Raw genomic sequence first — 15040 nt, forward strand, 5'->3', positions numbered from 1 at the left:
AAACCTTACTTTGTTTCTGGCCAAATATGTTATAGATAAATGTTAATTTTGTAAGCGTTAGCGCTTTCTTGACGATTTAAAACTCTACATGTGTATGATTTCTGACTCTTCTAATAAGAACTGGTTTGTATTTCTCCCTGGCATAGGATAGTTGTCTTTTTGCAATACTCTTTTATATTAAAACAATTGAATCACCACAGATATACTAGATATTCTCTTTGTTAAAATGAGACGTTTTTTATTATATATATTAATTAAAAAAATCGAATTTTAGCAAATAAAAAAAATTATAAACCCAGTTTCCCTCAGAAATACAAATAAATCATCGTCATTTCCTATTGTTCGGCATCTTGTCTGTGGTGATTGTTTTTTTATTATTATAATCACAATCACGCATATTTATATTATGAAGGGTATAGGCTCCGGTAGACTATATGCTACGGTCCACACTCCAGTATAGTAGGTGGCGGTAATGGGCCTTAACGTTGGCTGCCACCCGCCAATAAGAAGAACAAGAAGAAACGAAGAAGAAGAACAACAACAACAACAACAACTAGTGCTAAACGTCAATGCAACCTCTATAAGTGTGTGCATATCTCGTCAAATTTTAAATACCGGATGTGTTGACGTCGCCTGGTTGTACGTTGTTTTGATTTAGGCTTTTAGCAATTCACTTAGTCCAGCTTTAGCACAGTAGCATCATGGCTAGTCCTGCGAGTACAAACATGAATGCTGTCCGCGAGACCATGGATGGTAAGATGAATATGGTTCGATATGTATCGGTATCAGTAGATAATCCAGTGGTTTACTCTACATTACTTTAATGTATTGAAACAATTAAGCCTACTGGCATTTTGATTGTTGCATGCACTTGCTTCATTTTGTCATCTTAAACGTACTGTATCTTAAATATGTGAATATAAATCAGTATCACTATGGTTTACATTATTAGTGCTCCTGGAAATGTCAAGGCTTCTGAATACAGGATTAGACATGGAGTCTTTAGCCATATGTGTGCGCCTCTGTGAACAAGGGATCAATCCGGAGGCCCTGTCATCAGTTATTAAGGAACTTAAAAGAGCTTCTGATTCTCTAAAGGTAAGCAAGACTATAGGATGGTATAATTTAGTGATGCACCGACATAAAAATTCTAGGCTGAACCAATACAGAAACTTCAGGATGCACTTTGTTGAAAAACGAAAATAATTTATTTGAATTATTATAAAATTATTATATGCATAATAGTAGTCAAGTTATTGTCAAGCTCAGAAGCTCTTGCTAATACAAGAAGTACATATTATATTGTGCGCAATCATTTTAAAGTGGAGGTTTCTGCCAATCTCATGTTAATCTTGAGATGCTTCATATCTTAGAAGAGTCTTTAGTTTGATCACATTTATACAAGAACACACAATACATCATCATATTATCCCAACAAAACACAGTCATGTGACTAGGGCTGCATTATCAATGGAAAAAAATTGCACGGAATTTGGCGGTTTGCTGCAATGTTTTGTGCAGTTTGTCAGTGAAATACTGTTAAAGCAGCGGCAACCGAAAGCCAGAGAGTGTTCACATATAAACAGGAAATATCTAACATATAATGATTTAAAAAAGGTCACATTCCTATAGTACTGATATACTCACAAATTACTGCATATGTGTCTTCTGACCGGAGAACCGGGACTTTCGCGGCACTTTGATGTCAAACTGCGCAGCCTGCACAACACCTCATGAAAGAGACATAACTAGAGTCTTGCTAATAGCTTTGTAGTCCTGTTCGTATGTGGTCAAGACACTTAAAATGTAAGACGTAACTTTTTTAATAAAAGCATAACGCTTGCTCTTCTAAACTCCTCTCGCTCTCGGTTGCTTCATCTGGGCATCGAGCGCGAGAGGTTACAATAGAAACGTTGTTTGCTGTTGATAAGTGTCGTGACGCTTGCACGTAGCACTGCATGCATTGGCCAGGACAACCTGAAAAATTCATAGGTATTATGATGTTTTTTAATGATCAAAGACATGCATGCGAGCCACAGGATTTTTTTATAAGAGCCACAGTTTCCCGACTACTGATCTACGTGATCACGTTAACAGCAGGAACCTATTAAACTCTGTATCATCATCATACTGACACATATGATATCATTCGAAGCTGTTAAGAGTTTTACATTTATTTGTGTAGATCCACGATAACCACAAAACATTGTGCTTTTGCAAAATAAAGAAAGCCAAAAAAATCCAGTCTCTGCCGTCTGCGAACTGTTCCTCTCCATTTGCAGAAGCACTCAGGTGCGCGTGTGATATGACGTTATGCAAGTCATGTGTGCTCTTTTTGCAGCCATTTACGGTATTTTTACAATGCATCAGGCACTATAGTCCCTGAACCTCCTCAAGAGCAATTACAGTCCCGAGTAGGGCTATAGCCTGACAAAATCAACAAGCATGTGAAAGAGCAGTGACATGGGCTACAACACATCGCTTGGCCTCTATGTAATAATGCACTAATTTACAGATGAACCGTGTACATGTTTACAGATACATCTCATAATTTTTTATATCATGAAAAAGTTCAATATTTATTGTCACTCATTTCAGAAAATGAAACTCGCATATTATATAGATTCATTATAAATGGAGTTATTTCTTGAAATTTTGATGATTATGGCTTACAGATAATGAAAACCCAAAATTCACTGTCTCAGAAAGTTTTAATATTACATAAGGATATTTAAAAAAATCCTGAAACACGGGACGTGATGTTAACAGTCCATTGTGTTATGAGAATTGCCTGGTTGTTTAAATGGATCAGCATCTTCCAGTGCCGGGCCATGGCTAGTTGACCAGCTTCTAGTGTGGTAGGGGGATGGTTCGTTTTTTTCTGTCTTTCTCGGATGAAGGTTGGGAAAAATTTGAACACTGAAATTATTTATGTATTTTATTGCTTTGTCAGCTGAAATTCTCAGTGCTGTGGCGCGCCCTGATTTGTGTAATGTTGTTGTAAAATTTAAACATAAGAACAAAACTATTGGATGTTCTTAAATTACAAAAGAATCATTGACAGAATAATAATGTATAATAAAAATGAAGAAATAAAATAATTCTGTTTTAATAACATTTTAAACTTTCTTTATTTTTAGGCTTCTGAGAATGGCATGAGTCAGGAATGACCATTCTATCCCCAAATGGAAGTTGTCCTTGTCTGAAAAGAATAAAATCTGCGTGAAACACTGTCTATAGTATAAATTAGCATGTACATATGCATAATGTATAATAAAGCTTTTAACCTTTGTTTGATGTGTCTACGTGTCCTTGTGTGTGCAACTAGACTATTGTTTGGTTATTTTTAGATTAGATTAGATAGATTCAACTTTATTGTCATTACACATATACAAGTACAGTGTAACGAAATGTAGTAGACAGTTTAGACAGTTATTTAGATAAGTTGGTTTTAGCCTGGTCATTATAAAAAATGAATAAAAATAAAAGCTAAATATATACTTGCTGCTGTGCAAATTGAGCTGCTGTGACGATATATACACGTATGGCGATGCACACCAATTATACCTGTCCATGTCGATCATGAAATCCATTCTGTGTTTTATGCACAGCTTTTTCAAGCACTAAGGCTTTTTAATCATGAAAAACCAATACACATCAAACATCAATATTATAAATAAACTTTATTATCATGAAATTACATGAAAAGGTTTGAAGAACAGCTGCATTTCAGCTTGACTGAAGGCTGGTAAGGCTGTCTCCTCTTGTTTCTGTGGGCTGACAAGGCTAAAATTAATGGATCCTTAACAGGAGATGAAGTATTTTTGTATGCAAAACCCGGTAGCCAGTTAGCATTTTAGGAGTTCTGGTTCCAAGTCCAGGCTTGTTCAAGTTGACCCATACTAGCCTGCCACCGACTGGCGAGATCAGCTGGTTGCAGGCGGGGGAAGAGTAAAAAGAGGGCCACTTCGTGTTTCCCGTAGGGAACTGAGCCTAAAGCAGAGCACAGGATATTAATTTTTTTATCACTGATGAAGTAAATATGATAGGAATGCCTGAAAAATGTTTTTGCACTAAGATCAGAACATTAAAGATAAATTGTGATATAAGATTTCTGTGAGTATAATCGTAACCGAGTTTGTCAGAATAAACATGCAACACATATCCACGCAATGTCATATACACGTGAACATTCTGGCCAATGAGAATAAAGTGTGTCGTCATCAAGGCTTTCGCAGCCGATTTTGATCAACTGCAGCTCCTGACCTAGGTAGTTGGTCTCGTTTTGCTCTTGTGGTACTTTAATGGCACATGTGATCTTAAGTTAAATTGTCTAACCAGAAAGCATTGCATTGTCAGGCAGCTGCAGATTCTTGCGGCGCCGCATCAAGTGGAACAATTCTTATGGCTGCGTCCAAAAAACCTTTGCACTTGACTACCCAGAAAGCATACCGACGTAGAATCAATATACAGACATGAATTTGTTGGTAGCCCTCGACAAAAAACGAAGAATGCACAATTTTCTCTGAAATAACTTGAAACTGACAAAAGTAATGGGCATCCACCATTGTTTATTCCATATTTTACAGAAATCAGACTTTGCTTTAGATCAATATTTTGTTGCACAACCTCAATCACTGCAAGCACACGTTTTCTGTAGCTCCCAATGAGACTTCTGCACCTGTCTACAGGTAGTTTGGCCCACTCTTCCTGAGCAAACTGCTCCAGCTGTCTCCGCTTTGATGGGTGCCTGCAATTTTCCATAGATGTTCGATAGGATAAGGTCAGGACTCATAGAAGGCCATTTCAGAATAGTCCAATGTTTTGTTCTTATCCATTCTTGCGTGATTTTTGCTATGTGTTTTGGGTCTTTATCCTGTTGGAGGACCCATGACTAGGGTTGGGTGCCGGACTCTGTACTTTTAAGGGTACTGAGCAAATTATGGTGGTACCACAGAGTATCGATTCACATTATATCAGTTGATGTCAAATTTGGGTATCTTCGAACGCATCGGGTGCTGCGTGAGAGCAGGTACGTTAGAGAGAGAAAGAGGTCATTTTTACTTGAAGCAAAGTGAAAATAAAACCACTAATAAAGGATTTATATGATTTATTTCACTTGTTCTTGTTCAGAAAATTAAGCATACAGTCACATTAAGGAAATGCATGCTCAGACGCAGCTGGCATGCACACACATAACACTGCGCTGAACATTAAAGTTTGTTAAGGCGCTTTGTGTTTCCTGTCCACCAATGAATACAATTATCCCATGGATTCTCGAAACAAAGTTATTAGTGACAGTTTAGAGCAGTTGAGGCCGTCAAGGTGCAGTTCGAGGCTGTTAACAGCGCAGCAGGAGACTGATGCACATTTACATTATCTATTATTTTATGATCACCATTTTATATATATATATATATATCTGTTAAAAATGTAGTTTTCTTTTTCTATATTATCTAATGGTCTGTAAATGGTAAGAGGCCTCATGGTTAAATGATCATACTGCATAAATAAATGATTATGTGAGTGATGAGGAAATAGAATGAGCTGGCAGTAATAATAAAGCTGTTGTTATTTCTGTCGTCTTTTTTTTCTTTTGTGTTAAAATTGAACCAAATGTTGAAATTGAGAGTTTTTTTCAATGAAATAAATGTTTTTTATTACACAGAAAGTAAATTCCGGCTAAAAAGTGAGCGGTACCCAACCCTACCCATGACCTGTGACTGAGACAGAGCTTTCTGACACAGGGAAGATCACTGTGTGATCAGAAACTCACCTTCACCTTGGAGTTCAGCTTGTATCTGTTTGGCAATAATCCTTGATTCTCTCTCTACCATTCACACTTTCCTTCTGTTCAATCTGGGGTCGATTTTCCTCTTGTGGCTGCGCCCAGGGAGGTTGGCTAAAATTCCATGGACCTTAAACCTTAATAGACCTTAAACTTCTTAATAATATTTGCAACTTTCAAGCTGCTTGGAGATGGTCTTGTACCCTTTACCTTTACCATGCTTCTTTTCTTTCCGAGCTTCTCAGACAATTCTATCCTTTGCTTTCTCTGATCCATGTTCAGTGTGGGGCACACAGTGATACCGAACAGCACAGTTACTACTTCTCTCCATTTAAATAGGAGAGCTAAATGACTGATTACAAGATCGGATACATGTGTGATACAAATGAAAGAAATCACTAATCCAATTATGTATTATATGTCCTAAGGGCTACCAACAAATGTGTCCAGGCCATTTTAGAATATCTTTGTAGAATAAGCAATATTTCATCTCTTTTCACAGCTTCTTTGCTTTAATCTAAGACATACCAAAGGCATGCAAGTATACATAATACAATAGCTTTTAATTTCATCACCCTTCAGGAGGAATGAAGAATTGTATATCTCTTCTTATTGTCCGCAGAACCAGCATATGCAACAATCGTTTTTCATTTTTACATTTCTACATCACCTGCATTATTTGAGAGCTGACTTTTTTATGCGTTATTTTACTATTACTTTTACAATTGCTCTGTCAAACATGCGCACATAGACAAAACTGAGAAAACACGTTAAAGCCGTTTTCATGCAGGGTGAAATCTGAGTAGGCCTAATGGGCAAAAAACTACCTCTGCTGAACCGTTTTATGCATTTACATGACCTTACTTCTTATCAGCTTATTAACTAAGACTGTGCATGTAAAAGCACTCATTGATTCCATGTTGATTTCAGTTGAAAATACGTTAGAGAATCAACACATTCAACACGAAATCGACGCAATTGGTTTACATCCATAACACTGAAACGATTTTTAATTGGTGAAATTACTTAATAAATAACATCTAACATAATAAACATTAAAATATTTTGAAACTTAAAAAACTTACCTGTGTATGAAACTTAAAATACTTACCTGTGTATGTAATAATTGATTAAACACCATATTATGTTAAATGTTTTTACTATTTATATGAAATATACATTCAGAAATACAACCTGCAAGAAAAATCAAAACAATTCATACCCATTACAAATCCATCCAGTCAAAAACTGTCACAAGAGCATTTACATAACTGTAACTTTAGCTACGCAACAATTCTCTGTAAACCACGTAAAGAAAAAATCTTATCAGTGTGAATGAAACCCAACTGAATAATTAGTTGTTGGTGATATCACGATACATGCATGGAACATCTGGTAATGTACTTTGTACAAGAGCTTCTTAACAGATCAGAGCAGTGGTTCTTAAACTGTGGTACGCTTGCTTACCACTAGTGGTACTTAATGCCCTGGTGGTACGTGACATTTACATTAATTCATTTAGCAGACGGCTTTTATCCAAAGCAACTTACAAAGAGTTCAGGGAGCAATAAGCGATATGTCATACAATGTGACACGCCAGAAAATTAAATACTAAATATTTAAATGTACCTTACGTTTTTTAAATACAATTTTAAATGTTTATACATGTGTAAGGCTGGTGCCAAGGTGTCAACACTAAAAGGGCACCCCATCCTGAGAAACACAGGACTTTATCCAATACAATGAACTCCCCACAGGGTTTGCATCTCCCTCTCAGACAGCATACAACAATGAATCATGATTACCAACTCACACCTTTACATCTGGTCTCTTCTCCCCCTCTCCTCTTTCTCTTCAACTCAACTCAGAGCACTTCAAAACTCACCCATGAACTGAATTTGACAATTACCATATCTTTTATGAACAAAGAATGCATATTTTGTGTCATTTAAAATGTATCAGTGCGATTGGTACAACATTCTCATTTCCACAACAGTTGAGCAGATCATAACATTGGTTTGAGGGTTTAAGGATATTCTGCACACTGTTGAGGGTGAGTCTTCATGAAATGCCCACTTGTGGCCTGATCAGGTCCAGGACAGAGTCCTTTACGATGTAAATTGATGTTGTGTGGAGGAAGGGTGGCAGGGGATTCTTACCATGAACCCCATGTGTGTGCCTTTAGACATACAGCACTATGTTTTTCCGATCGCATCTTTTTCTACTGTCAGGCAGGCATCTTAGACATGTAGACTAATCTTCGAGGACTAATGTTTTGTTTTTGCTCTTAATTGAATTGTAAATGGCAAGAAACATTTACCTGACTAATAAATTGTCATGTTTGAATTATTCTGAGTCTATTAACTTTAGTAGATCACGTTTTATCCTAGATAAAATAATGCTTTTTGAGTATTACTAATAGAACCTCTGGCAGTGACCACAACTGATGAGTTCGTGAGATCCGCATGTAACAGCCGGCCCGAGACTCTAAGCGACACTGAGAATTGGATGAAGGAGTAATTTAATCTAATTTAGAATAAGGCAGAAGAATTAAACATTGACCCAAATTGCATAATAATCAAACACAAATAATAACATTCAACAAGGTTTTCCTTTTTATCTTTTGGAGTCAGATAAGATTACGCAATGTTATAATAAAGTTAACTATAATAACCCAGAGCACTGGAAAAATACGAAACGTGTGCATGCCTTCGCCATGCCACTTGGACTGCCATTGGGCCCAGGGCTTACATGTGATCGATAAATACGGAATATATCTCAGCCTTTGTGTAATTTCTATATAGTTGTATACAGGCGATTGCCTGGGGCCCCACAACCACGCAAAAGGCCTCAAAGCTTAAATTAATTGTGCTATTGCACCAACCGTGCTGACCTGTTAAGGCGGATATAAGTGCAACGTGCACAGTGACCTTATGAGAAGGGTCTGTCTGCAGACCAGATGCACTCTCAGGCCAGATGCACTGTCAGCGGCACATGCGCACTCTGACACATGCAGTCTCAGCAGCGCATGCGCACTCCAACAAATGCACTATTAGACACGTTTGTGAATCAAATGGACCTACAGGCCAATTGTAAGTATATTTATTCAATATTCAATTTATTTATTCTCATACAATATTAAGTCGAAGTTAAAGTGCTGTTTTAACTATATTCAATTCGAACAAGATTAAGTCGAAGTAAAAGTGTTATTGAATTATTTGACAAATGTAATCGAAAACGTTCTTTAACATTATCAGACGAATGTTGGAAGTATATTGATTTCACTCATACAGTATTAGATAGATGTAAAAGTATTGTTTTAATATATAAGATGATGTTTTCGAAAACTAACTTAATCCTTATGATACCAGATCTATCGCATGATACTTGGGTAACGATAGATGTTCTTCATACAGTAATTTATTGAAGAACTAACGTTATCTAAATTAATTTTGAAGCGTTGCTTGAAAACTAAATATTCAGATGCATACAGTACAGCTTGTACAGCCTTATATTTCTACACAGCAATTGTTAATTGCGTATTTGTTTTTTTGCATTTTTGACAGGGGCATTGCACATAGGATAAAACCCGTAAAATGGACTGAAAGGTTGGCTATCTATCCATCCACATATCCGTCTGTCTATTCAAATCTATCTATCTAAATCGTATCCTATCGTCCATTTATCTATCCCATCCATCTCTTTAAGTCTTATGTATCTATCTTTCTAAGAAATGTTGCTTATTCCCTCCTTTCATTATATTTAAGGGTTTTCCAGTACAATCATATGGCAATGACTGTGGTGTGTTCATGTTGATGGTAAGTACATTATGTTTGTAGTTAATATTATATTGTTTTGCCATAATACTGACGTCTCTTTCATTTATAGTCTGCATTGTACATTGTGCCTGATGCCCCATTTGACTACACAATTGTAAGTGTTAGTACATTAAACACCCTATCTGATGGAATGCAATGCAGCTCTCTCGGGTAACAGATGCCATTCTTGCTAATTCATTATTTCTTCTTTCTTCTGTATCATAATAAAACATTATTTCAACAAGACGATTCTGTGTTTTCTTTTCTTAAAAGAAAGGGTACATAGCCCTTCATAATACTACTCTGCTTAGTTTTTTTTTCTTATCTTTCAGACTACCAGACCTGCGTGTGGAGTTGGTTATAAGTAAGGTTATAATACTACTCTGCTTAAAGTTTTTTTTTCTTATCTTTCAGACTACCAGACCTGCGTGTGGAGTTGGTTATAAGTAAGGTTATAATACTACTCTGCTTAAAGTTTTTTTTTCTTATCTTTCAGACTACCAGACCTGCGTGTGGAGTTGGTTATAAGTAAGGTTATAATACTACTCTGCTTAAAGTTTTTTTTTCTTATCTTTCAGACTACCAGACCTGCGTGTGGAGTTGGTTATAAGTAAGGTTATAATACTACTCTGCTTAAAGTTTTTTTTTCTTATCTCAGACCTGCGTGTGGAGTTGGTTATAAGTAAGGTTATAATACTACTCTGCTTAGTTTTTTTTCCTTATCTTTCAGACTACCAGACCTGCGTGTGGAGTTGGTTATAAGTAAGGTTATAATACTACTCTGCTTAAAGTTTTTTTTTCTTATCTTTCAGACTACCAGACCTGCGTGTGGAGTAGGTTATAAGTAAGGTTATAATACTACTCTGCTTAAAGTTTTTTTTTCTTATCTTTCAGACTACCAGACCTGCGTGTGGAGTTGGTCACAGATGTCAATAGTGTCTAACTATTGCGTCCCTTGCTGCACGTCCTGTTTGCTCGTGGCAGAGGAACAACTGACTCTGACCAAACTGCAGCAAAACAAGGCCAGACTTGAGATCCGCCTCCTAAAGGCTACGCTCAGACAAGCTGGTCTCTCCACATCAGATAAGGAAGTCTGAAATTATTGTGGAGTATTTGACATTAAGTCTTTTTTTTAATTCAATATATCTATACTTGATACTTGTTATAAATATCCTCAATGTACAGTGTTTGTGTTGTAGGTCTCAGATGAGCGTGTGTGTTTTCATTTAAAATAAAAATAAATTTATATTGACCCCACACGGGCTATTCTACTTTTTGCTCTTTACATATCTATAGTTCTACATTGTGATTTCCTATCCTGTTTGAGCACTGGTTATTCAGCACTGGTTATGCAGATTTGGTGATCCTGAAAAGTTCCTATCCGGATCATTTACATTTACATTTACATTTATTCATTTGGCAGACGCTTTTATCCAAAGCGACTTACAAGTAGTTTTTTTTATACAGTGGCACATTACTGCAGAGCAATCAGGGGTAAGGTGCCTTGCTCAAGGGCCCTTCAGTCATGACCTGCTGGCACTGAGATTAGAACCGGCAACCTTCTGATCACAAGCCCAACGCTCTAACCATTAGGCCACAACTGACCCCTATTGGATCAGATTGATCCAATCCGATGTTGCTTTAAAAAACTGGCTCCAAAAGTAAAATGGATTACGTGATCACGGATCGCAAAAAAAGGATTTCTAAATCCAGATCAATTTTATCCGGATTAAACCTTTTGAAAAACCGGGCCCAGGTGTTTATAAACTGGCTACCGGCGCAGGGTACAGGGTATAGAGGCAGAGACATTTGGGGTTAGCAAAACCATTGTCCACAGTTGTGTGGTGTTTTTCATAACTGTAAACACTTGAATTAAAACCGAAAAAACTAAAGTATCAAACTGACAATAAGAACAATTCAGTATTAAATTAAATTTACATTTTGTTTCACATGTAAATAATTATTTCCTTAAAGGGACGTGTGGCTCTCAAAAACCTTTAAAATGCAAATGCGTGTGTTTTTACTAACCAAATGAGTGATTAACAAAAATAAAACATGATGAATACAGTTTATTCAAGAACGCTAATCGTACAAAAAAACACATCAATAATTCTCTTAATGCAATGACACTAAAATTACGTATTATAGGCAAAAGAAATACAGTGGATTGCAGTGGTGTGTATTATAGCTAAGACTCGCATAAACACTGTACAGTTGGTTTTGTAAGTAATTCCCTGTAAATGCTATTGAGTTTTAAATAATGGTATATTTTGTGCATGAACCCATACAGTATAGTGAAATACACAGCAATATTGAAATTTTATTTGAAAGTTTATTGTAATAAATATACAAAATATAAAAGGTTTGCATTACAGCCGACACCCACATGAACCCTGTACAGCTGGTTTTGTGACTGTAAGTCATTTCCTTTAAATGCCAAGATAGAAACGTCCATATTAATGTGTAGACTATTTAACTTTGGAGACGGTCCCTAAATTTAGACTATCGAACGTCCAACGTTAAACCATATTTTTGCCACTGGATAAATACTGTATATCTGTACATGCATAATTTGGAAAAACTAAATAAGACTTTGAAATTGTACAAAAACATATATTAAAATCAGTTTGATGGGAGGATACTTACTTTGTGTACTTTTTAAACTATAAGATCTGAAACTTAACACGAGGCAAGTAATACATAGCACTGCAAAGAAATCCCAACTGTTGTTAAATAACCAAAAAGAATGCATAACGAAAAACGAAGCCTGAAGCTATAGCACGTAGAGGCACGACTGAGGGTGGAGACGGCTGGTGAAGGCTCGAATAAGTGCGAATCCGCACATACAGACTTCCACATGAGTGAATGCTGCTGTGTCATTTCCAAAACTGAACTGAACCCAGCATCGTAATGGGATCTTTACCCTTGCAGCTTTTCAGTTTCATAGGATGGACGCTGGTCTCTGCCTTCAACCTTGACACGGACAATGTTATTAGGAAAACGGGAGATCCCAACAGCATGTTCGGATTCTCCCTCGCCATGCACCGTCAACTCCTTCCAGGTGATAAACAAATGTAAGCATACTTTATAGTCTTCAGTAGGGCAGACGCGCCGAGTTTCGTTTGATTTCCAGTTTAAAATGCTGAACCGATTTAATGCAGGTAGGCCTTCTTGCGGAATCATATCAGTGATATACAATCACATATAATAATGTTTGGGTGGTAGGTGTGTTTACAGTGTAGTGCAACAAAACTGCGCTAAAACCGACCTGTTTAAATTCATAACTCCTGTACTAAACATTCCATCATTTTCAGATGTTTAATCTTTGTTTTGTTTCCATGACGCCCCTATATTTTTAAATAAAAGTACAAAATATTTACATTCCGTATAGCCTAAATCCTAAGCATATTTTTATTTAAGTCTTGGATATGGCAATGAATAACAACAACATAAATTTTGATGCATTACTTTTGAGAAGTGTCTATTTTTTGCAGTGTTGTATAATACAGCAGCAGCAGGAAAACTGAAAAGCAAATGCTTGGCATAACTAACTGCCCTGTAGTGTGGTCATTCCTTGGCTTGGGGTTCTGGCAGTTAGATTTGTGTGTTTTTAGGTTCCGTTGACCTTGTTACTGTGGAAATATCTGGTTTATTTTAACCTTTTTAGTTCTGATCTCTTTGACCTGCAGCGTAAACCTGTATGTGGCGTACTTTTGTGGATGTTTACTGTGTGCAGAAAAAAGGATCTTTAAAGTGTTATAAAGTGAACGGATTACATTTTGTTACTTGGACGCATCAAAAGCTCCTATTTTGTTCAAAGTTTTAAGCCTAACACACTAGTGTAAGAATGTGTGCAGAGGCCTGTTTCTTATTCCTGAAGCTTACATGTAAAATCCTTGCCTTGGCAGCACACAGATTAGATTGCCACCACTGGTCTTAAATATGTTGTCCTGCAAAGTTTAAACGTCATACTTCAGGGCAGAAAGAAGAAAAATGAATAAGCATATTTAAACCCTGCAAGATTCATTTTCTAACCTCTTTCATCTGTGCAATTTTTAGTTGCATTTAATGTCTTAGTGGATTTTTGAGTCATTGGCTAAATTTAACACATATGTCAAACCACACCCAGTTTATGAGAGTCACATTTTTTTGTTACTAAATGTGTGTGTGTGCTCAGTCTGTGTTTCATGTGCTAGGCTGGCTGGCTGGCTGTGCTGCACAAAAACTATGTTCTCTTCAATAACAAATGCCTTACAGGTGTGTATATGCGGGAGGTGATTCACATAACTCCAAGGCAAGGCAGGGTGTGTGGTGTTTTGTAACGATGTAACATTCCTTTGCTTGTCATAGCAGGCAGGAGGAAGCTGCTATTTGGTAGCTATGTGGGCAGTTTTTGTTTGTCTAGAAATTTGGCAGGTTCTTGCATTTTCCTTGTGTGAGAAACTTAGAGGCTGTTTACAACTAAAAACTAAAAACTGCGTTTTGGGGGACTGAAAGCACAAACTTTTGAAAATGGCTCTCAAAGTGCACGTTTTTGAAATAGACAGCATTATTGTTTCCATGTAAACTGTGAAGGCGGTGTCTTCCAAAAACCGCGGCCTCCGGGCCTATGTGACATACTTATCATTTATTCCAGCTAAACAATAGATTTACTGCACCACCACAACCAGTAGAGACATAGTATTTATATGCACACTACTATAAAAACACATAAATGCCGACAAAGCGTATTAAAATCGCCTTTAGATTAAAAAAGGGTATTCGTATGTGCCCAGGCAGGTAGTGTTTCTTTACAGCGCAACATCGCCATCCACTGGCCTGGCATGGATTATACATCGTTTATATTAGTTTTACTGGATCCATGTAAATGCAGATAGCTGTACATGTAGATCAGTGGTAGGGGCGTGGCACTAACTTGCCAAGGTCGTGGGTTTGATCCTAGGGGATTGCACATGCTGTACTTCGAAACAAATATTAAAAAAACAAATATAACAAAAGAATTACATACTAATCACAGCGTTTATGTTTTTAAATATACTTTTACATTATAACAGTTTCACATTTAATCTCCAAATTAATGTAGAAACAACACATTTCTTTAACATCATCATTTTATGAATGAAAGCCAACATACTAATATTGTTGGCTTTACAACTGATGTCTTTATTAAATACAGACGTGCTCAAATTTGTTGGTAGCCCTCCAAAAAAACGGAGAATGCACTATTTTCTCTGAAATAACTTGACAAACTGGCATCCACCTTTGCTTATTCCATATTTAATAGAAATAAGACTTTGCTTTAGATTTTTTATTCAACATAATATTGTAAATAATAAAACAAATGAACCTAACCCTAACCTTATTTTTGTTGCACAACCTTTAGAGGCAATCGCTGCAAGCTATCATTTTCTATAGCTCTCAATCATACTTCTGC

At 36.6% G+C, this 15040-nt stretch overlaps 2 protein-coding genes across 2 annotated transcripts in view; both read left to right on the forward strand.

Annotated features, from left to right (window-relative positions):
* The first annotated feature begins 461 nt into the window (after positions 1-461).
* mzt1 (mitotic spindle organizing protein 1) lies at positions 462-3292 on the forward strand. Its single transcript, XM_079461917.1, has 3 exons — positions 462-753; positions 953-1098; positions 3141-3292. Exons 1-3 carry the CDS (start codon positions 702-704, stop codon positions 3168-3170), a joined length of 228 nt encoding a protein of 75 aa, XP_079318043.1. The 5' UTR covers positions 462-701; the 3' UTR covers positions 3171-3292.
* Positions 3293-12396: 9104 nt separating this feature from the next.
* itga6b (integrin, alpha 6b) overlaps positions 12397-15040 on the forward strand; it is a 52011-nt gene continuing 49367 nt past the window's right edge. The window contains exon 1 of the mRNA XM_079463092.1: positions 12397-12680. Within this exon, the coding sequence (XP_079319218.1) occupies positions 12517-12680 (164 nt within the window). The 5' untranslated portion in view covers positions 12397-12516. The remainder of the gene's footprint in view (positions 12681-15040) is intronic.

This window comes from Barbatula barbatula (assembly GCF_947034865.1).
Source record: "Barbatula barbatula genome assembly, chromosome: 8".
Lineage (NCBI taxonomy): Eukaryota > Metazoa > Chordata > Actinopteri > Cypriniformes > Nemacheilidae > Barbatula > Barbatula barbatula.